At 44.1% G+C, this 23,962-nt stretch overlaps 1 protein-coding gene across 2 annotated transcripts in view; it reads left to right on the top strand.

Annotated features, from left to right (window-relative positions):
• The window catches only part of LOC115478588, a 119,700-nt gene that overhangs the window by 31,196 nt on the left and 64,542 nt on the right, over positions 1-23,962 (top strand). For both annotated transcript variants that reach the window (XM_030216061.1, XM_030216060.1), the window contains 10 exons: positions 2,259-2,372; positions 6,336-6,458; positions 7,685-7,809; positions 11,498-11,656; positions 12,566-12,733; positions 14,116-14,249; positions 16,139-16,257; positions 17,596-17,814; positions 19,267-19,479; positions 23,654-23,773. In XM_030216061.1, coding sequence (XP_030071921.1) covers positions 2,259-2,372; positions 6,336-6,458; positions 7,685-7,809; positions 11,498-11,656; positions 12,566-12,733; positions 14,116-14,249; positions 16,139-16,257; positions 17,596-17,814; positions 19,267-19,479; positions 23,654-23,773 — 1,494 coding nt within the window. The remainder of the gene's footprint in view (positions 1-2,258; positions 2,373-6,335; positions 6,459-7,684; positions 7,810-11,497; positions 11,657-12,565; positions 12,734-14,115; positions 14,250-16,138; positions 16,258-17,595; positions 17,815-19,266; positions 19,480-23,653; positions 23,774-23,962) is intronic.

Consider the following 23,962-nt stretch of genomic DNA (forward strand, 5'->3'; position numbering starts at 1 on the left):
TTAGCTTACTGCCTGGTTAGCTAATTGAGTAGTGGGCTAAATATCACACCTGGCACAGCTGTTCCACTCACAGAACCCAGGTTTTTAAGGCTGTTACCTGCGTAGATGCCAGCACTGAATACTGGGACCTAATTCAATCTGCAGTGGTCAGTGTTTAAGAAGGTGCTGACTGTTGCCACTAAATATTGCCTCCAGTTATTTTTCAAGCTCAATATAAGCACAGAGGTGCTCGTTGGCTGTGAGAAGTGAGGTTACAGCTAGAGATCAAGGAGCACCTGCATTATTCCAACAAGAAGAGAAAGAACAGGCACAGAGAGCGGACCTTGCTTTCTGTATCGCCAGTAATATTCTCCGTTCCATATTTTATATGAATCCAATAGGCTGAGATTGAGTGAAACTCTTTGGTGAGTGCTTTTTATTACAACATTTTATTTCTTGGAATTTATTAACCACCTTTATGAAGAGATTCACCCAAGATGGTAGCCAGCAGGTATAAGCTAGACATAAAACTTACAATTTTGTAAACAGCGTAAGAATAGTAAAATCAGTGCATTTTGTCTAGCAAAAAAGGTGCCGGTACTCAAATGCCAGGTCACCCTTCAGGGGTGGAGTGATCATTGAGGGACTCACCCCACAACAGCCAGGACCCCTGCAACCAGTCATAGAATCTATGACAAGGCAGAATTTGTATGTAGAACCTGAGCTCTTTCATTAAAATACGAGAACCATGGGTCAAGTTTAGCAGACAGTGGAAAAGGTGCCGGTACTCAGTACCCCCAAGTACCCGTAAACCTGGTAATAGTAAAATGAAATCATAATAATATAATCAAGAAACAGCAGTTTGAACAGAAGAAGAAGAAACAAATGGTTCAAAATTAGCAAAGGGGTATGACAAGGCTGCATATGTTCCCCATACCTGTTCAATCTATATGAAGAACAAATCTTCAGAGAAGTAGGACTATATGAAGAAATCCGAGGTGTGAAATTTGGTGGAAGACTCATCAACAACTTCGCTATGCTGATGATACCATGTTACTGGCTGAAAGTGGAATTGATCTAAAACATCGGATTATCGAGATCAAGGCCAAACACACGCAAAACAGGGAAGGACCAAAGGACGTTCAATGCACAAAAGGGAACCAGAGGCTAAATGCCAAAGTATTATTGAATATATGAGTGAAGTTTATCTTAACACAGCACCACCTGTTTCAGGAGTCTGTCTATCTGATGAACACATTTGTCTCAGTCTTATACAGCTGCTGAAATCCTCATGAATCTCATATGAAACGTAAGTAAAACCCCACTTAGAAATGAGCTGCGATATCCTCTAACACTGCTGAAGGCGTTGCACGGGAAAGAAAGATCATGATCAAGGAACACAATCTCAGAATGGGCCTGCATTTTATCATGGAGACAGACAAAAATCCCGACAGCTGCTAAATCAATAATTTCATCCTTGATACAGAAGTAATAAAAATAGTAGACAACTTTAACCTCCTTAGATCAATAATGAGATGACAAACAGTCAAGAAATCCAACAATGTATCGCTTTTGGCAGGATGCTGTGAAGGACCTAGTGAAGATCTTCAAGAGCAGAGATGGACTTGTCTATCATGGTAGTTTAATGATATCAATGATAGTTGGACAGTGAAGAAGTAAGATAGGAAGAAAATTAATGCCTTTGAATTAGGGTACTGAAGAATACTGTGGCTGCCCAAAGAACAAATCAATTGGTACTGGAGGAGATCAAACCTAAGCTTTCATTAGAAGCTCAGATGACAAGACTTGGACTTTCTTACTTCAGACACATCATGTGAAGAGAAAGACCTTTAGAGAAAGACATATCATGCTTGGCAGGCTTGAAAATCAATGCAATACGTTGGATAGATACAATACCAACACCTATGGATGCCACTCTATCAACGATTAGCCACTTGCGTGAAGATCAGGGTCAGCATGAATCAGCACTGACTCGATGGCACTTAACAATAAGAGGAACAGCATGATACAGTGTTAGAAATATGTGTATTAAAACAACAAAGAACATCCATATAATAGTAATATGATTAATGTCAACAGAGTACAAATGATAAAACCAAAACAGGTAGAATGGAAGAACATTCATATGACACAGATATCTCTAGCATATCTTGATAAGTAGAGGACGTGTTCCAGTTTTCTCTGATATCCACCAGCTTTACTCTCAGGGATAGTTCTTTTTATCAGTGTTTACATGTTCTTTTCTGTTTCTTCTCCAGACATCAATGACTGTGCCAGCTTCCCGTGCAGGAATGGAGGGGTTTGCAGTGACAGAGTTAACGACTTTTTCTGCTATTGTCCAATAAACTGGCAAGGCAAGACGTGTGCTACAGGTACTGCAGCACCTCCAACCAGTCTGAGCTGTAATATAACAGGCATTCTGTGTAGAGGATGGGTAAGATTTTTAGACAAGGTCAAGATTTACTAATGTGCTGGTGAGTGCCTTGATCCATAGACCATTGATAATCAACAGAAGGCTTTCAATATGAACTCCACAAAGTAGCACTACCTCTACCTTTTTGATGAGATTGAGACAGTGTAGAAGACCCCTAACAGATCCAGACTTAAGACTTTCATGCCTGTAGACTAAACCAGACAACAGATCCTAGAGAGTGGAGGTCCAGGGAATGCCAGAGATCCCAAAGGTTGGAGGACCAGAAGACGAGCAGAGGAAGGTCAAAGTGCCACAGTGATGCCCCCTTGAAGCAGAAGATACACATGGCCCTAAAATAAGCAGAACCAGGTTCCTCTGTCACCTGGGTAGGCAGTGCCTTCACAATTTGGCACCCTAAGCAGTTGCCTAGGTTAAATATCTCTAAATTGGGGCTCATCCGCGGGTGAAAGTATCAAATATGACTGAATGGGTCTCCAAAGAAATTCTTCCAGTGATTCAGTTCTTATTAAACTGCCATAATGAAGAGAGCTTATTAGTATATTCAGTACATATTTTTGCTGAAAACGCAATAGAATGATCCCCACAGGCATTTTATCTGACAGTCCATACATGAATGTCAGTGATTATTTTGCCACCCCTCCCCCCACAAGGGCTTTGTGCACTGGGCAGCTATGACCCTGTATGGCTGCTGCAATTGGTACCCGATAGGATCTATAAATTAAAGAGGGAGGCATATAGAATTGTATAGACTTACTAACCTGCGCTACCATGTCAATCCACGCTAAGGCCATCCACGAAATTCCATTTTATACAATGGGACCTAGTTCCTAATAAAGCATGCTAATGTCTTAGCACACCTTGCTAACTCCAGCTGTTAGCGCATTGCAGTAATCTAATATTTAATGCTAAAAAATGCAGGTCGTACATTTAGGCTGCAAAATTCCGAGGGAACAGTACAGTTTAAGGAGCAAAGAACTTTTGTACACAAAAGAAGAGCGGGACTTGGATGTGATCCTACGTAAAGATGGCCAAACAGGTAGAAAAGGTGACAGCGAAAGCTAGAAGGATGCTTGGGTGCACTGGGAGAGGAATGACCAGTAGGAAAAAGGAGGTGATGATGCCCCTGTATAAGACTCTAGTGAGACTCATTTAGAATATTGTGTAATTCTGAAGACCACACCTTCAAAAAGATATAAACAGGCTTTTGCCTATGATTTAGATAGGAACAATGTTTTGAAATTTGTATTTCTGATACATGGCTGATAGTATTTTGGGTTCAAAGATAAACATATTTCCTGATGTATCAAGGGAATCGCAGACTAGGAGGTGTGAACTCTTGGCCTTTAAGCCAAGAATCATTGCCCTTGGTGGGACCTTCCTAGAGCGATTCCCTTGTAAGTGTTTTATTTCCTTATTATTTATTTGTTGAACCCAAGAAATTACAAGAGTTTGTGGAGTTAAAAGAACAGATGAAGAACCCTCTGCAGCAACTTCCTTTAGTTACCACTGTACCGGCTGCAATTACCGATTATTTATTTATTTATTGCATTTGTATCCCACATTTTCCCACCTGTTTGCGGGTTCAGTGTGGCTTACAATACATGGTATTGATGGAAGTACAATTTGTTACAACTCGATTATGGTTACATTGTGAGGAGTAAAGTGAAAACAAAGTCTACGTATCGCAAGGGGAATAGAACAATGGAACAGAACAATGGAATAGTGGAAGAACAACGGATACTGATAGGATTACAGAACAATAGCTAGAGAACGTTTTGGTTGTAACATTTTTACCTGTAGATTAAGGTTTGAGTGTGTTAGATTAACCTTCCTCCCTCAGAAAATATGAATTTGTAAGATTAACCACTTGGTGTTTTTCTTATTTTTTTAAGATTGTTTTCCTGATCTTGGATCCCCCAATTGTGGACAATTATATATATTGTTGAGAGAAAATGTTTTTTCTTTTTCCTTATATTAATTTCTGTTTTTCCTTACATTTACGTGATAAATGTGAATGTAATTAAGTAAAATGATAAATACAAAATTAAAAAAAAAAAAGATAAACAGGATGGAGTCAGTCCAGAGGATGGCTACTAAAATGGTCAGTGGTCTTCTTCATAAGCCATATGATAAACAGACTTAAAGATCTCAATATGTATACTTTGGAAGAACGTTGGGTGAGGGGAGATATGATAGAGACATTTAAATACTTACATGGTATAAATGCACAGGAGATGAGTCTCTTTCAATTGAAAGGAAGCTCTGGAATGAGGGGGCATAGGATGAAGGTGAAAGGGGGTAGACTTGGGAGTAACTCGAAGAAATACTTCTTCATGGAAACGGTGGTGAATTCATGGAATGGCCTCCTAGTGGAAGTGGTAGAGATGAAAACTGAATTCAAGAGAACTTGGGACAAGTGCATAGGATCTCTAAGGGAGTGATAGGGATAGTATTGAGCATGGATGGGCAGATTAGATAGGCCATATGGTCTTTATCTGCCTTCATTTTCTATGTTTCTATCTAGATGTGATGTTATTAAACTCTGCAATGCAATACTAACACTTAGTTCTATTAGCAGTGATGCAGCTGGGAAACGAGTTTCAGTTGGCCAAAAGTGTTCATGTAACCTGCTACACCTGTAGACCCAGATCCTATTGAGGATCTAACAACACAACACGATTGTGTACTTTATCTTGTGGTATCAATGCTTAGACCAGAGGTTCCCAAACCATTCGGTTCACGGCACCCTTAGTGTCTGAGCAATTTTTCGTAACACCCCCCACCCCCGACCACATAGGTCTCCACCCCCAACAGTTCTCTACTGCCTCCCCTGAATTTTTTCCACTGCTCACCTTCACCTGGAGCAGTCCTGGGGGGGCATCCTCTGCCCCCCCTGTCTCCATCTCCCCCTTTTCCTGCCCCAATGTTCCTCCCTGCCCAGCATCTTTTCTTTGTCCTTGTCTCTCCTCTTATTCAGCTTCTCCCTTCTTTTTTCCCTTCTTCCCGTACTATCCTGCCCACCCTACCCCACTTGAGCGCCACGTCTCTTCAAAGCCTGCCCACCCCCTGAACAATCTGATTTCTCTCCCCTTCAACCTTCCTCCTCCAATCAATTTTCTCTTCCCCACTCCCAGTGAGCCCTACATCTCTCCCTCTCGCCAACTCTCCTCCATAGCCCCAGGCCCCTGTACCTCTCCAGTAGCGGCGATGATTAAGAAAGTTTTCCGTCAGCATCAGGGCCTCTTCTCAGGCATATCCCACCTACGTTGATAACAGGAAGTTGCATCAAAGTAGGCGGGACGCTCCAAAGAAGAGGGCAGCTCTGACGTTGGTGGAAAACTGTTTCAATCGCCGCTACCAAGGAGGTACAGGGGCCTGGGGCTACAGAGGAGAGCCGACGGAAGGGAGAAGGAGAGATGCAGGACTCACGGGGCACGGGGAAGGAAAGAGAAAAAGAGACATAATGAAGGAGAGGCAGTGGTTCAGGTGGTGGTGGGAGGGAGTTCAGGATTTGCCGCGGTACCCCTTTGAGTTCGCTGCGGTGCACCAGGGTGCCACGGCACACAGTTTGGGAACTGCTGGCTTAGACATTCAGTTCAGGAAGCAGACAGAGGTCTAAGGCACCTGAGTTTTTAAAGTCAAGAACTTTGGACGTAGATGACTTCAATTTTAGCTCGTTCTTCCTCATCAAATCTTCTACTGCAAACAGACGTTGATTCAACATGAGTCAGATATGAGTAGAGCTAATTATAATAATATTTATTAAACCACATTGCCAGGATCGCAAAGGGACCTTAACCTGGAGTTCCTGGTGGTGCAGATAATGCAGTGAGCGTAGTCCTGTTCTGTTCCCCGTTAATCAGGTGGCCGTTTTTTCATTTCATTTTCCTGAATTCCGCAGATGTGGATGAATGCTCTGCCGGCCTCGGCAGGTGTAATGAGAAGGCAACTTGCAGTAACACCCTGGGGTCCTACACCTGCTCCTGCAATCAGGGATATAAAGGGGATGGATTCACCTGCAGAGGTATGGAGATTCTTCACTCCCATCCTTGGACTGGATTTCAGAAGTAATAAAAATATGCAATTTAACTTGATTCTTAGACCATATATATATATACGGAAATATATTGGCCTGATATTCAGCTGTGGAGGGAAGCTTCTGTTTTAAAGGTTGGTCATTACAGCAGCAATATCTGGGTGTTTCCCAGTGCTGAAATTCTGGGTCTAATGGGCAGCGCTAGAAGCATTTGTGCTGAAAATTGCCATTCTCTGGGTAGACGCTGAACTCAGGGTTCCTATTTCTATAGTCAGTAGTGAAACCCAGAAACCAGTGGTGTGCTGGAGCAGGCTCGCGAGAGCCGGTTGTTAGGTTTTTAAGAATTTTGGGAGCCGGTTGTTAAAGTAGGGCCCTCCATGGCTACTTTAACAACTGGCTCCCAAAATGTGGGCTTGGGCCCCCTGCTGAATTATCTTTTACTTTGCTGGTGGGGATGCTGAGCTCTTCCAGCCAAGTAAATAGACTACTGCTGCTCCCCACTCCTTGTTTCCAGCTCTGGGCAGCAGGCTTGGACTTCTCGAGCATGTGAGAGAAGTTCCAGTATGCTGCTCAGAGCAAGACGTAGGGAGTGGTGGCAGCCCATTTATTGGCTGCCAGCAAAGGTATGCCTAGCGTGCCCACATGAAGGGAGAGAGGAGAGAGAGGCAAGTGTTGCTCCCCCCGGCCCCCACTGGCCCTTCCAACTGCAGAGCTGGCTACGTCCGGAGAAAGAGCCTGTTGTTAAAAATTTACCAGCACACCCCTGCCAGAAACCCACAGTTAGAAATCAATGGGACAAAACTGAACTTATGATGGTCAGTGGCCACCATGGGCTTTTCTAAACCCATTCACCATCAGGCCATATCTGCCGCTGGATATTCAGGTATTCCACAGCTGCCAGGAGTTATCCGCAAACACTCAGCAGTGGTGGGTGGAGAGCAGCCTTTTCTCTGGGACTCTCAGTTCCTCAAGTGTGTTGCTGATCAGACTTTCTTTCCCAGGAAACCTTTTTTCTTTCTCTTGAGCTGGCAAAGTGTCTCATTTCTTGCTCTCTCCAGGGCTGTGTCAGGCAGGGACTACAATGGGATTTCTTCCAAGCAAACTGTCTGCGGTATCATTACTGTGGCTGGGAGAATAGTAATGATACCGCAGACAGGTTGCTTGCAGATAACGAGGCTTCTCTTAATCTTTATTTTCCTTTGATTTGTCTTTAGAAAATCGTCTGTTTGACTATAAAGGTGATATAAGAGCGACCCGTCGACTCTGGGACTTCACCTCTCCACTGATTGACATTCCCATAGGATTCCCCTTTGATACGGAGTTTTATTACAACCTTTATGTAAGTGACATACACCGTGACAGACACAACCTCGGGATAGTGTGCATTGTGGAGTGAAGTACACACATATACACACAGTACAGGAATGGAGGGAGCGGAGACACTTTCAAAGGTTTTTACCCAGGTTAAATGGCTGTCTGAAAATGTCCCTCTTTCAGTGTGGCTTATAGTGTGGATAATTTTGGCTACTTTACAAGGATGTGTCCTGTGTACATGTTTATGTTAATGGTGACAGGGCCGAATTCTATAAATGGCTCCTTAAAAATTGGTGCAGAAAAACCACACGGTTAGTGCGATTCTATAAACTTCACCTAAAGTTAGTCATAATTTATAGAATACTAGTAAAAGAAGGCCCATTTCTGACACAAATGAAACAGGCACTAGCAAGGTTTTCCTCGGAGTGTGTATGTTTGAGAGAGTGTATGTGAGAGTGACTGCGTGTGAGAGAGAGAGCGAGTGTGTGTGTGTGTGTGTGTGTGTGTGTGAGAGAAAGAGAGAGAGAGTGAGTCTGGGTGTGAGTATGTGTGTGAGAATGAGAGTGTGTGCAAGTGCATATGTGAGACACAGTGTGTGAGAGAGAGAGTATGTTTCACACAGATACAGTGTGTGCGAGAGAGAGAGAGAGAGAGAGAGAGAGAGAGAGAGAGAGAGTGAGTGTGTGTGCAAGATACAGACTCTCTGTAAGTCTTAGTGTATGAGACCAAGAAAGTGTGTGAGTGACTGTGTGACACATAGTGAATGTGATACAGTGTGAGACATAGAGTGTGTGAGAGACAGTGTGTGAGAGTGAGAGAGAGAGAAAGACATTGACTGTAAGAAAGAGAGAGAGAGTGTGAGAGAGATAGAGTGTGTGTGTGACAGAGATACCTCCCCCCCCCCCCTCTGGTGTCAGGCCCCCCCTCCCTCCTTCTCTCTGGTGTCTGAGCGTTACTGTGCAGGACGCTGAGCTCTGGCTGTGCTTCAAGGAACTGACCGATCCTATTTAATAGAATGCACCTCCAACATTCTGAAGCCGAGAAACCTTGTGTGGTTGGTCACTTCTGCTTGTGACGAACCCGGAAGTACGTGATGTCAATTCAGGAGATGGATACAGAGAGCAGGAATGCCTCAGCCATGCAGTCAGCTTCAGAATGTTGGAGGTGCCTTTTATTATATAGGAAAGGAACTGACCAATCCTATTTAATAGAATGCACCTCCAACATTCTGAAGCCGAGAAACCTCGTGTGGTTGGTCACTTCTGCTTGTGAGGAACCCGGAAGTACGTGATGTCAATTCAGGAGATGGATACAGAGAGCAGGAATGCCTCAGCCATGCAGTCAGCTTCAGAATGTTGGAGGTGCCTTTTATTATATAGGAAAGGAACTGACCAATCCTATTTAATAGAATGCACCTCCAACATTCTGAAGCCGAGAAACCTCGTGTGGTTGGTCACTTCTGCTTGTGAGGAACCCGGAAGTACGTGATGTCAATTCAGGAGATGGATACAGAGAGCAGGAATGCCTCAGCCATGCAGTCAGCTTCAGAATGTTGGAGGTGCCTTTTATTATATAGGATACTCATGCGCTCTTCTTGTGACTAACATTTAGGCACAGATCGGGTGTATTCCATAATAGTGCAGAGAGATTTTTGAAATGCCCTACAAGCCGCCCATTCCACACCCATGGCCATTCCTCCTCTTTGACTGCACATATTAGAATTTGCACGCAGTGCGTTATAGAATATGCTTAGAAAGTTGCGCATGTAAATTCTAATTAAAGCCACTTAGTGCTGCTAATTGGTTGTTGACTACCAATTATCGGAGCTGATTGGCTTGTTAATCAATTAAGTTGCCAAATTATTGCACAGAACTTAAGGCGTGATATGTAGAATTTGGGAATTAGCACAAATTTCACATTCCAAGTGTGTGGATACTTTGCACCAGTTCCCTCAGGGGCCCTTTTACTAAGCCACGTAGAGGGGCATAATCGAACTGGGCGCCTATCTTTAAGGGCGCCCATCTCTAAGGACGTCCCGGCGAAGGGGCGGGCCATCCCGTATTATTGAAAGTAGATGGGCGTCCATTTTCCGTTTCGATAATACGGTCGGGGACGCCCAAATCTCAACATTTAGGTCGACCATCTTGACATTTAGGTCAACCTTAGAGATGGGTGACCTCGGTTTTCGGCAATCATGGAAACCGAGGACGCCCATCTCAAAAATGACTAAATCCAAGGCATTTGGTCATGGGAGGAGCCAGCATTCGTAGTGCACTGGTCCCCTTCACATGCCAGGACACCAACCGGGCACCCTAGGGGGCACTTCTAAAACTTTTTTTAAAATACACAAATAGCTCCCAGGTGCATAGCTCCCTTACCTTGTGTGCTGAGCCTCCCTTACCTTGTGTGCTGAGCCCCCCATATGGGTACATTGGGTTTCGGGTGGGTTTTGGAGGGCTTCCATTTACCACCACAAGTGTAACAGGTGGGGGGGGGATGGGCCTGGGTCTGCCTGCCTGAAGTGCACTGCATCCACTAAAAACTGCTCCAGGGACCTGCGTACTGCTGTCATGGAGCTGGGTATGACATTTGAGGCTGGCAAAAAATGTGTTGTAATTTTTTTTTGGGTGGGAGGGGGTTGGTGACCACTGAGGGAGTAAGGGGAGGTCATCCCCGATTCCCTCCAGTGGTCATCTGGTCAGTTCGGGCACCTTTTCGAGGCTTGGTCGTGAAAAAAAAGGGACCAAGTAAAGTCGGCCAAATACTCGTCAGAGATGCCCTTCTTTTTTCAATTATCGGCCGAGGACACCCATCTCTTAACCATGCCCCGTCCCGCCTTCGGTACACTGCCGACACGCCCCCTTGAACTTTGGTCATCTTTGCGACGGAAAGCAGTTGAGGAAACCCAAAATCGGCTTTCAATTATGCTGATTTGGGTGACCTTAGGAGAAGGACACCCATCTCCCGATTTGTGTCAAAAGGTGAGCGCCCTTCTCCTTCGAAAATAAGCAGGATAGATGTCAACGTGAGCCAAACGCATGCCAAATTGGAGTTACCAGGTGGCCCTTGCGGTCATTTCAATTTTGGCATGCGTCCGCTACACGTGTCTGAAAATAATTTTTAATTTTCTGACGTGTGGCAGCGACGCGTGTCAATTGGAATTTGTCATGCTTAGACCATTACCACCCGGTTACCGCGTGAGACCTTACCGCTAGGTCAATGGCTTGCAGTAAGGTCTCAAACCCCAAAATGGACACGCGACAATTTTCATTTTGCCGCATGTCCATTTTCGGCAAAAAATGTAAAAAAGGCATTTTTTTGTAGGTGCGCTATAAAATAATTCTGCTTACGCCCAAAACATGCATCTACACTACTGCAGGCCATTTTTCAGCGCACCTTAATAAAAGGACCCCTTACAGTACAAATCTTCCGGCAGACGCCTTCCTGCAACTTGTGCATGAAACAATGTAATCACACAGCCCTAGCGTAAAAATCTCAGTATCATTTGGTTTTAATTATGTTCAGTGCTACTTTCAGGTTGTAAAGTTTTTTCATCAGAGTCAAATTCTATCAAGCTCTGTGTTGTGCATTTTTTGCACCAAACAGACAAAAGTCACTGAGTAGATTTCCTAAGCAACACGTTGCATTTCTACCTCTCTGTAGGCCGTTGTGCGTTTGTTCCTTCTTTACAATGTAATCTGATTTTGCTCCAGTTCACAGACAACGGGGTGGTTGTGTTTCAACGGTACAGCTATGACCCTATGTACACCTTCAGCTATCCAACCGGTTTCCAAGCGTCCATGCCTCCAATGATTGCAGCTTTCTGGGCAGATGCTGATTTGTCAGCAGGATATGGAGAGATGTACTATCGGGTGAGTAGTCCGTGCTGCATGAAGAGAAAACAGCACTGACAGCTGCTGTGTTGATTGCACATAAACCTCTGCTAGAGACCACTACTAATACTACTACTACTATTTAACATTTCTAAAGCGCTACCAGAGTTACGCAGCGCTGTACAATCTAACAAAGAAGGACAGTCCCTGCTCGAAGGAGCTTACAATCTAAAGGACGAAATGTCAATTTGGGGCAGTCAAGATTTCCTGAATAGAGGTGTAGTGGTTAGGTGCCAAAGGCGACATTGAAGAGGTGAGCTTTGAGCAAGGATTTGAAGATGGACAGGGAGGGGGCTTGGCGTATGGGCTCAGGGAGTTTATTCCAAGCATAGGGTGAGGCGAGGCAGAAAGGGCGGAGCCTGGAGTTGGCGGTGGTGGAGAAGGGTACTGAAAGGAGGGATTTGTCTTGAGAGCGGAGGTTACGGGTAGGGACGTAAGGGGAGATGAGGGTAGAGAGGTAAGGAGGGGCTGCAGATCGAGTGCATTTGTAGGTTAGTAGGAGAAGCGAACTGTATGCGGTACCTGATCAGAAGCCAGTGAAGTGACTTGAGGAGAGGGGTGATATGAGCATATCGGTCTAGGCGGAAGATAAGACGGGCAGCAGAGTTCTGAACGGATTGAAGGGGGGACCACCTTGCTGTATATGGCACCTGAATATTAAAAGCCACCTCTCAGCTCTATCCAGTAGCTAATACTATGTCTGGGAACAACACTTAAACTGACACGCACTTTCTCATGATTCGGCTTTCAGTCTGCGGTTGTGGATTTAAATTGAGTTTCTTTACCATTTCCGAGCACTTTTCTCCATCGTTGCATTGCTCATATCCTGTATTGAGTCTGCAGTATTTATATAAGGATACAAAGTAACTGTTATATTTTCCCTTGTAGGTTTATGATTTCCAAGCATCACCAAACTCTAACCCAGATTTCAGATCATCTCTGGAAAGTGCAATTAACACCTACTTCACTTCTCTGGAGTTCAAAGCGCTTTGGGCAATTAAGATCACCTGGGAAAAGGTGCCCCCCTATCCAGCCTACTACTTCTCATCCGCCCAGGTGAGTGTGTGCAACACAATGCCCGCAGAGGGGTGTGAATTTCAGGGGTGTGCACGCTGGTTGTGTTTCATTTAACTTCTAGGGGGTTGTTTGCGGTTTTTGTTTTGTTTGAATTTTTGTGTTTGAAAATGAAACAAAATGAAGAAAAAAAAAAAAAAGAAGAATTTTGTTGGATTTTTAAAAATTGTCTTCAAATGAAACGGAACAAAACCAGACTGTTGCATTTTGTCCTGTCATGGTAAGAAATTCTAGTTATCTGAGATCAGGCCGGTGCCCCAGTCATTAGCTAAAGAGAAGCAAGAGGTCAGTCGGGGTCTCTTCTCTTTTCACTGGAGCAGGAGATCTTGGCCCAGCCCTTGGGACACACCCAGCCAATGAGGTTTTCAGGATATCCTCTATTGTATGCAAATCTGCCTCATGGATATCCTGAAAACCTGGAGGAGCTTGATAAAATCATAGTGAAGACCCAACAGTATGACAGACTGAGGGGCCCCTTTTACCGCCAGATTGGAGTTACCGCCCAGCAGTGGCGTAGCCACAGGTGGGCCTGAGTGGGCCGGGCCCACCCATTTAGTGCTCAGGCCCACCCAACAGTAGCACACATTTAGCGGTAACTGATGGGGATCTCAAGCTCGGCCAGCTGAAGACTTCCCCCTGATGGTAACAAAAACACTACTGTCCACGATACTGGCACCTGCACACACTCCGTTTTCAGCGCATGCCTGCTGCATACTGCCAAGGTGGAAAGAAGCATTTTCCCGCCAGCTGAAATATTTTTTTTGGTGGTGGTTGGGAGGGGGGAGAACACTTGGTGCCCACCCACTTCTTGCCTAGGCCCACCCAAAATTTGTTGTTTGGCTATGCCCCTGCCGCCCAGTTACCGCGTGGCCCTTGTGGTAATTTCAATTTTGGCGTGTGCCCGCTATGCGCATCTGAAAAATAATGTTTCTTTTCTGGCACGCGTAATGGACATGCGCAGGTCATTACCGCCCGGATTCTTTACCACTAGGTCAACGGCTGGCGGTAAAGTCTCAGACCCAAAATGGACGCGTGGCAATTTTGATTTTGCCACACGTCCATTTTCGGCAAAAAAATAGAGGCCTTTTTTTACAGGCGTGCTAAAAAAATGGATCAGCGCGCTTCCAAAACCTGCGCCTACACCACCGCAAGCCATTTTTTCACGCACCTTTGTAAAAGACCCCTGAAACTCTTCCTAAAGTAAACATGGACAATTCCCTACCTCCTCTAAAAAAGTGGGGATTCCTGAAGTGAGGAATAACTGTGTTATTGTTAATCTGTTAATTGATATAATTATAGTTATTTACTGCGATTGTGCTCTATATAACTCACTCCATTTCTCACACTTAATGCTCTTTGCACAGACCAACACTTACCAAGTCCTTTTGGCTACAGATGGCATCTATTCATTCTGCCTGATATTATTTGACGATGGAGGAATGAACTGGAATTACTACACACTTCCTTCCTCTTACCGACCTAAAATGGGATATTTCAGGTGAGGAACTAATGAATTTCTAATTCTCACTTTGTTAAACAAACATGAAAAATGGCTTGGGGGCCTGCTGTGCACTTCTGACCCACTCTCTGGATGTGGAGCCTTTTGTAAAATATGTGTATTTTGTGATATGTATAGTGAGAACAGCCATTTCTCAAAGATACACGTGCAAAAAAATGCGTCATCCCTCAGGGCTTTGTGCATGGAAGTGGAGAATTTCCTATCTATGGGGTCATTTTTGAAAGAGGAAGAGGAGATACGGTTGCAGTATGGGTGTACTTTTTAAATGCACGGGTACCCGTGTAGAGCACATGTACCTTTTTACACTCACTTTGGAGCAGGTGCAAATGTGTGTCGCCATTTGCATGCAATTGGGGAGGCGGATTTGGGAGTTAGTTTATAAAGACGCATAGGACCCTGTTTACTAAGGTGCTAAAAAATGAGCACACGCTAACCGTGTAGACGTTGATAGGAATATTATGGGAATCTACACGGTTAGCGTGCACGAATGCTTAGTACGCACTAAAAACGCTAGTGCACCTCTAGCGCAGTTTAGTAAACAGCGCTCATAGGTAGCTATGTTGCCTTTTTTAAATGAATTTAAAATTGACACCTTTTTGGACCCGTGAACGGGCATAATCGAACAGCGCCGGCCAAATAGATGGCCGACCATCTTCCGGGCCGGCTCCGCAAAGCGGCGGAGCCAACTGTATTTTTGAAATATGGTTGGGGCCAGCTAAATCGATCGCCGAGTTTAGAGCAGATGGCCGACTTTGGTTTTCAGCCATAATGGAAACCGGGCCCGGCCATCTCAAACCCGGCGAAATGCAAGGCATTTGGTCGTGGGAGGAGCCAGCATTTGTAGTGCACTGGCCCCCCTGACATGCCAGGACACCAACCGGGCACCCTAGGGGGTACTTCTAAAAATTAAAAAATAAAAATGGCTCCCAGGCGCATAGCTCCCTTACCTTGGGTGCTGAGCCCCTTAACCCCCCCCCCTCAAAACCCACTCCCCACAAATCTACACCATTACAATAGCCCTAAAGGGTGAAGGGGGCACCTACATGTGGGTACAGTGGGTTTTGGGGGTTTTTGGAGGGCTCAACATTAACCACCACAAGTGGAACAGGTGGGGGGGGGGATGGGCCTGGGTCCACATGCCTGAAGTGCAGTGCACCCACTAAATAGTGCTCCAGGGACCTGCATACTGCTGTCAGGGAGCTGGGCATGACATTTGAGGCTGGCATACAGGCTCGCAAAAATTGTTTTATCTTATTTTGTTTTTGGGTGGGAGGGGGTTGGTGGCTACTGGGGGAGTAAGGGGAGGTGATCCCCGATTCCCTTTGGTGGCCATCTGGTCAGTTGGGGCACTTTTTGTGACTTGGTCCTAAAAATAAATGGACCAAGTCCAGCCGGCGAAATGCTCGTCTGAGCCGGCCATCTTTTTTCCATTATGGGGTGAAGCCGGCCATCTTGTAACCATGCCCCCGTCCCACCCCCCCCCCCCCCCCCCGTCCTGCCTTCCGTACCCTCCCTTGAAGGTTGGCCGGCTCCGCGATGAAAAAGCAGTTGGCGCTGGCCAAAATTGGCTTTCGAGTCTACCGATTTGGCCAGGATCAGGAGATCACCGGCCATCTCCCGATTTGTGTCGGAAGATTGCCGGCGCTCTCTTTCGAAAATAAGCTCATTAATGTAGGTGTATTTTTGTAAAATCAGACCCGTATCCATGTTTAATTGTGGAACTTACGTTTGTAAAGTACAAGATTTTGCAAAACTAGACCTGGAAGGGGAACCAATTAATTGCCTTTGGTATTTCATATACTGAACACTTTAATGATATATGTTATCTATATGCTGTGTGTGTGTTTTTCTTTTAAAAAACCCGGTAGTGGAGTTTCCAGGAATCCTTACGTCAAGGACTTCCCAGAATTCAATGACCCACAGACAGGACCTAAAGCTAGCATTCCGCAAATATACAGACCAGACCAGTACAGAGGCAATAATACTGGTAAGGAAAAGACTGCAGTTCACCTCTTCACTTTGCTCATTTTCAGACCAGCAAATTATGTAATATCAGAAATAGACAGTCTCAGCTTATCAAAAGGCAAAGGCAGACGAAAGTGACCGATCGATATTTAGCACTATTTACCCTGTCAGAACTAGGGTTACCATTTTTTGTCCCCCCAAAAGGAGGACACATGTCATCCAGGCAGCAATGTCGGATAAGCAAGCCGATACCTTGGCCTGGGTTTCCGCAGTGATGTCTGGTGTGGAGAGATAAAGCTGGGTGTCGTCGGCATAAAGATGATATTGGAAACCATGAGATGAGATCAGGGAGCCCAGGGAAGTGGTGTAGATTGAAAAAAGAAGGGGTCCAGGGACAGATCCCTGAGGAACTCCAACAGAGAGCAGGATGGGGGTGGAGGAAGAGCCATGAGAATGTACTCTGAAGGTACGGTGGGAGAGATAAGAGGAGAACCAGGAGAGGACAGAGCCCTGGAACCCAAATGAGGACAGTGTGGCAAGAAGTAAATCGTGATTGACAGTGTCAAAAGCGGCGGATAGGTCGAGGAGGATGAGGATGGAGTAGTGACCTTTGGATCTGGCAAGGAACAGGTCATTGCAGACTTTAGATAGTGCCGTTTCTGTCAAGTGTAGGGGGCGAAAGCCGGATTGAAGCGGATCGAGGATGGCATGAGAGGAGAGAAAATCAAGGCAACGACACTCAGTAAAAAAGACCCGTAGCACTCATTTCACTGCTGAACTGCTGTCTGCATCTTATTATTGATGGCCATATATGACATCATAATGGAACATTGGAATGCAGTGCCTAGAACCCTAAAATGAACCCAGAACTATCTAAATTCCAGATAACTATTGAAGACCACCATGTTCAAGAAGGCAAACCTTACAGACTCAACCTAATGGACTTTTCTACTATCTTTTGTTAATCAGTTGTTGTTTTAAATGATACCAATATGCTAAAAACCTAATGCTACAATATTTAATTATACTCTCTGAACCGTAGCCTACCCTGCGGTTTTGTGTAAGCCACATTGAGCCGCAACTGGTGGGAAAATGTGGGGTATAAATGTATTAAATAAATAAATATATCTGGGAAGGAGAACGCTCAGAAAAACTCCTGTCTCTCAATCACTGGCAGAAAACCTTCCCCAAATTTTTCTTATCAAAATCACTTCCAACGGTGGTCAGCATCTTGATAGTCAAGCAGATGCCAGCACCAGGTCAGACATTTTTAGGAGAGAATGCGTCAGACCTTACAGAATTCCAGCTTCTTCAGAAAGTTTGTGGTCCACTGAGGCTGAGCTAAACTTCTCATTCACAGGCCAGAAAGGACGATGGGCTTATCGTCTGGAGAGAAACAAGAAGACCACGGCCAACCCTCGACAGCAGTGTCTGATCTGGTACTACAGTCAGCCTGATCCGTACCCGTGGTGGGCATTCTCTGCTCCTCCGTGCCCCTGCACTCATCGCCAGGCACGCTTTGATTCCTCTTTCACTGCTGGAGATCTGATCAGCCACTATGGATTCGAACAGAAAACAGGTAAGTGCCTTGCTGCAGTTTCAGAAGTTCTAGAGATTGAAAAACAGAACGAGCTGCTGTCTTTTGCGTGCGCAGACACAGCTATGACTCAGGGAGCAGATGATCGCATCTGCATGCTCGCACTTACATAAGAGCATAAGTGTTGCCATACTGGGACAGACCGAAGGTCCATCAAGCCCAGCATCCTGTTTCCAACACTGACTAATCCAAGTTACAAGTACCTGGCAAGATCCCAAAACAATACATTTGAAGCTGCTTATTCTAAAAATAAGCAGTAGATTATCTTAATAATGGTCTACGGACTTTTCCTTTAGGAAGCCAGCCAAACCTTTTTTTAAACCCCACTAAGCTAACTGCTTTTTCTACATCCTCTGGCAACAAATTCCAGCGTTTAATTACACATTGAGTGAAGTAATATTTTCTCTGATTCGTTTTAAATTTACTACTGTAGCTTCATCGCATGCCCCCTAGTCCTAGTATTTTTGGAAAGAGTAAACAAGCGATTCACATCTACCCATTCCACTCGCTGTATGATCGTTCCCTTCCTAATCGTAGTTTTTAAAGTTATACCAGGATACTCATAGTGTCACCCAATATCCAAATAATGCTTAATATTTGAGTATGGCTCTGACCCCACCAATATTTGGGTAATAGAGCTGTTCAGCACCATTATCTGATACAAATCTGGATAACTTTGCACAGCCCATTTCCTGGCCCAAGCTATTAGAAAGGTATCTGCCTTCTGGCCCAGGGGTCCTTTTACTAAGGTGCGCTGAATGGACTGCGCTAATGTAGGCGTGTGTTTTGGGTGCGCACAGATCTATTTTTCAGCATTCCTGTAAAAAAGGCCTTTTTTAAAACATTTTGCCGAAAATGGCCGTGTGGCAAAATAAAAATTGGCACATGTTTATTTTGGGTCTGAGACCTTACCGCCACTCATTGATTTAGCAGTAAGCTCTCACGCGTTAGCCGGGGCGGTAATCATCTACGTGCTTAGAATGACAATTACCGCCCGGTTTCTGCCATGCACCGGAAAATAAAAATAAAAAATGAAATTACCACCTTGGCCACGTGGTAACTGGGCGGTAACTCTGAATTGACCCACATTGGACGCGCGTAGGCGCCTATACGTCTTATTAAAAGGGCCCCTAAGTTTTACCAGTCTTCAGAAAAATCCCAGCTCTACCCAGGCTCCCGTCCTGAACTGTCCAGCACGATCCAGATAGCGCTGGGAGGTCTGTAATGATTTCCAATACCATTATCCAGATAACTCTGCAGAACCTTCATGGAGGGACCAGTCAGCGCAACTTAGATAACTAATTATATAACGAATCTGCAAGGCATGAACTGCTGCTTGAAACAGTGGACAGCTGACTTATCTGTGCTAGATGTATTCAGTAGATTGAGAAGGTAGGTCGAGTTTTGTCAGGGAACATTGTTTCTGTTTCCCAGACAAATACATCAGCGTGCAGAGTGCCTCGCCCTCCTGGAATGGGGCAGGAACCAGATGTTACTACAGCTGGAATGGAGCCTTGGTGTATGGAGAGAAGGAGAGATACCTGCCAGTCCCATGGAGATATGCCACACTTTGGTCTAACCGATGGAATCCCTGGGCCTACAATCAATTCTGGAGCAACATTATACCATTACAAGAAGAGTATAGAGGTAAATCTTTTTTTTATTCCATAGTAAAACAAACCCAGTTTTGCAGCTTTGAGACAGTGAGGCATATTTTCAAAGCACTTAGCCTTCCAAAGTTCCATAGAAACCTATGGAACTTTGGAAGGCTAAGTGCTTTGAAAATATGCCTCAGTGTAATGCAATTTCTGTTCTAACATAGTAGATGACGGCAGAAAAAGACCTGCATGGTTCATCCAGTCTGCCTAAGACAAACTCATATGTGTATACCTTACCTTGATTTGTACCTGCCTTTTTCAGGGCACAGACCGTATAAGTCTGCCCAGCAGTATTTCCCGCCTCCCAACCACCAGTCCCGCCTCACGTCATCGGCTCTGGTACAGACCGTATAAGTCTGCCCTCCACTATCCTCGCCTCCCAACCACCAACCTCTCTTCCCCCACCTGCTCCACCACCCAATTTTGGCTAAGCTTCTGAGGATCCATTCCTTCTGCACAGGATTCCTTTATGCATATACTACTACTACTACTTGACATTTCTAAAGCGCTACTAGGGTTACGCAGCGCTGTACAATTTAGCATAGAAGGACAGTCGCTTCTCAAAGGAGCTTACAATCTAAAGGACAAATGTATAGTCAGTCAAATAGGGGCAGTCTACATTTCCTGAGAGGTATAAAGGTTAGGTGCCGAAAGCAACCCTGAAGAGGTGGGCTTTGAGCAAGGATTTGAAGATGGGTAGGGAGGGGGCTTGGCGTAATGTTTGAATTCCATTACCGTTTTCATCTCCACCACCTCCCGCGGGAGGGCATTCCAAGCATCCACCACCCTCTCCGTGAAAAAATACTGCCTGACATCTTTTTTTGAGTCTCCTCCCCTTCAATCTCATTTCATGTCCTCTCGTTCTACCGCCTTCCCATCTCCGGAAAAGATTTTTTTGCGGATTAATACCTTTCAAGTATTTGAACGTCTGTATCATATCACCCCTGTTCTTCCTTTCCTCCAGGGTATACATGTTCAGGTCCGCAAGTCTCTCCTCATTCGTCTTGGAACGCAACTCCCATACCATCCTCGTAGCTTTTCTTTGCACCGCTTCCATTTTTTTAACATCCTTCGCAAGGTACGGCCTCCAAAACTGAACACAATACTCCAGGTGGGGCCTGACCAACGACTTGTACAGGGGCATCAACACTTCCTTTCTTCTGTTCTCTGACTTCTATAAGGGTGAGAGACCAAGACTGGGGTTAAACCAATAACAGAGCATTTCACCTGATCAGGACTTTTACTCTGTTCATTAGGTTGGAACTGAATCTGGTGCTTTGCATTTCTGTCACATATGCTGAGGCTGATACCTACCTGCACTTATGAGACTTGCTGGTACCAGCGTATAAGTGATTTAAAAAAATATACATAAGTACATAAGTATTGCCATACTGGGAAAGACCAAAACAGCTAAAGTTATGTTGGAAAAAGTGCAGTGATTTGGGGCAGACTGAGGAGGGATAAAACTTATAGATTCAGTGTCAAAATTCATCCATTGAACATATACGTTATGGAATAAATATTAGAAACCTGAGGCACCGTTATCACATGTAAAAAGCAGATGTACCATAAGAACATATGCATTGCCAATGGTCCATCTAGTCCAGTATCCTGCCTCTAACAGTGGTCAACCCAGGTCACAAGTACCTGGCAGAATCCCAATCCATGCTACCAATCCCAGGGATAAGCAGTGACTATCCCCATGTCTATCTCAATAGCAGATTACGGACTTTTCCTCCAGGAACTTGTCCAAGCCATTTTTAAATGCAGATATGCTAACTGATTTTACCACATTCTCTGGTAATGAGTTTCAGAGCTTAACTGTTCATTGAGTGAAAAATATTTCCTCCTATTCATTTTAAAAGTATTACCGTGAAACTTTATGGCGTGTCCTCTAATCTTTGTGCTTTTTGAAAGAGTAAAAAATGGATTCTTTTTCCCATTCTACACCACTCAGGATTTTATAGACCTCAATCTTATCCCCCCTCATCTGTCTCTTTTCCAAGCTGAAGAACCCCAACCTCTTAAGCCTGTCCTCATCTGAGAGGAGTTCCACTCCCTTAATCATTTTGGTTGCCCTTCCTTGAACATTTTCTAATTCTGCTCTATCTTTTTTGAGATACGTCAACCAGAACTGAACGCAGTGAGGTCCCACTATGAAGCGATACAGAGGCATTATAATGGTCTTATTTTGCATCCCTTTCCTAATAATTCCTAGCATACTGTTTGCTTTTTTGGCCGCTACCACACACTGAGCAGAATATTTCGGCATATTATCTACAATGACACCCAGATCTTTTTCTTGAGTGATGACTCCTAAGGTGGTCTCTAACATCAGGTAACAATGATTCGGATTATTCTTCCCAATGTGCATCACTTTGCATTTGTCCACATTAAATTTCATCTGCCATTTGGACGTCCAGTCTTCCAGTTTCCTAAAGTCTTCCTGCAACTTTTCACAATCTGTATGTGTTTTGACAACTTTGAATAGTTTTCTGTCGTCTGCAAATTTAATCACCTCACTCATCATTCCATTTTTCAGATCATTTATAAATATGTTAAATAGCACCGGTCCCAATACAGATCCCTGTGGCACTCCACTGTTCACCCTCCTCCATTGAGAAAAGTGTCATTTAACCCTACCCTCTGTTTTCTGTCCAATAACCAATTCCTACTCCACAGAAGGACATTGTCTCCTATCCCATGACTTTATAATTTTCTCAGGAGTCTCTCATAAGGAACTTTGTCAAAAGCTTTCTGAAAATACAGATACCAACCAGCTCACCTTTATCCACATGTTTATTTACATCTTCAAAGAAATAAAAGTAAATTGGTGAGGCAAGACTTTCCTTGGCTGAACCCATGCTGACTCTATCCCATTAAACCATGTTTGTCTACATATTCCATAATTGTATTCTTTATAATCGTTTCCACTATTTTCCCTGGCACTGAAGTCAGATTTACCAGTCTGTAATTTCCTGAATCACCCCTGGAACCCTTTTTTTTTTAAAAACGGAGTTACATTGGCCACCCTCCAATCTTCAGGTACTATGGATGATTTCAACGACAGGTTACAGATCACTAACAACGAATCAGCAATTTCGTGTTTGAGCGATTTCTTTTAGTTCCTCCGCATCGTCACCCTTGAAAACCATTTCCGGTACAGGTAGGTCTCTTGCATCTTCTTCTGTAAAGACTGAAGCAAAGAATTCATTCATTCAATCTCTCTGCTGTAGCCTTATCCTCCCTGAGTGCCCCTTTTGCTCCTTCATGATCTAACAGTCCCATGGATTCCCTCACAGACTTTCTGTTTCTGATGTACCTGAAAAAGGTGTTATTATGAGTTTGTCTTTACAGAGACGAGACGCTGCTCTGATGGTTTATGCTTGACTTTGTTTTCAAGGATTATTTAACGCTATGGTTCAAAAAGAGACACAGATATTCCCTTTACAATTGGATAGAGTTAAAAATCAACACACGGTGAGAAGACTCCTGACGCAGGCCTGTATGGCCAAAACACAGCTGTGTCGAGTCCCTTTCTCCCTACTATCCTTTGGCTGATAAAGTGTTTTAATTTTTTTACGAACAAGTGTCGTCCTTTTCATTTTTTACTTTTTTATGTATTTGTATTTTTAAATACAAATTTGATATTTTCTTGGTTTTAATTTTTTGATTATTTTTGTTTTGTTAGTCATCTTCGCTGTTTTGCTTTTTTGTGGTTTTTTTTGCGAAGACTGGTTTCTTCTGTTTTTTTGTATTATGAGTTTGTCTCCATGGGAAGTTTTTCTTCATAGTCTAATAACCTCTTTCACTTCACCTTTGGCTGGCTGTCGTTTGCTGTTCTTTCCACCTTTGTTAATATGTGGAATTCATCTGGTTTGGGCTTCCATGGTGGTATTTTTAAACAATGTCTTTGCCTGATTTCAGCTTCTTTTTAACCATTTTTCTCATTTTTTCCTAGTCACCCTTTTGAAAATTGAATTCCATGTGTGGTCTTTATCTTCCTGGGAACCAGAAGCAAATAGGATTGATTAAAAATGCATTGAAAGATGAATTTGTCGCTACTGCCACAAGTAGTGAATTAGGGAACATATTAATATTTTCACTCTTGATACTTTTGTTTATTGGGAGTAAATGAAGGCTGTTCATTTTCTATTTTTCAGTAAATGAAGTTGACCCGTATAATTCCTGCTGCCGAGATTCTGGCTCTTCCTCACTCTGTGGACTGTATCATACCAGGAGGCCATTTGATTTCTGCTGGGGGTATATTCCACCTCGAATAGGTAAATTAAACAGAGTAACAAAGCGTCACAGCTCGAACTTCAGGTAATGGTGGGCCCAGCACTTATGAGTCGTGAGGTTTGATGACCAAATTATGAGAATGGAGGAGGTGACTGAAACATTCAAATGAATTTTCCTTTAAAATAATGCATAAGGGGCAGGTATTTAAGAGGAAAGGAAGTTGGGGTTGA

This window comes from Microcaecilia unicolor, chromosome 10 (assembly GCF_901765095.1).
Source record: "Microcaecilia unicolor chromosome 10, aMicUni1.1, whole genome shotgun sequence".
NCBI classification, from domain to species: domain Eukaryota; kingdom Metazoa; phylum Chordata; class Amphibia; order Gymnophiona; family Siphonopidae; genus Microcaecilia; species Microcaecilia unicolor.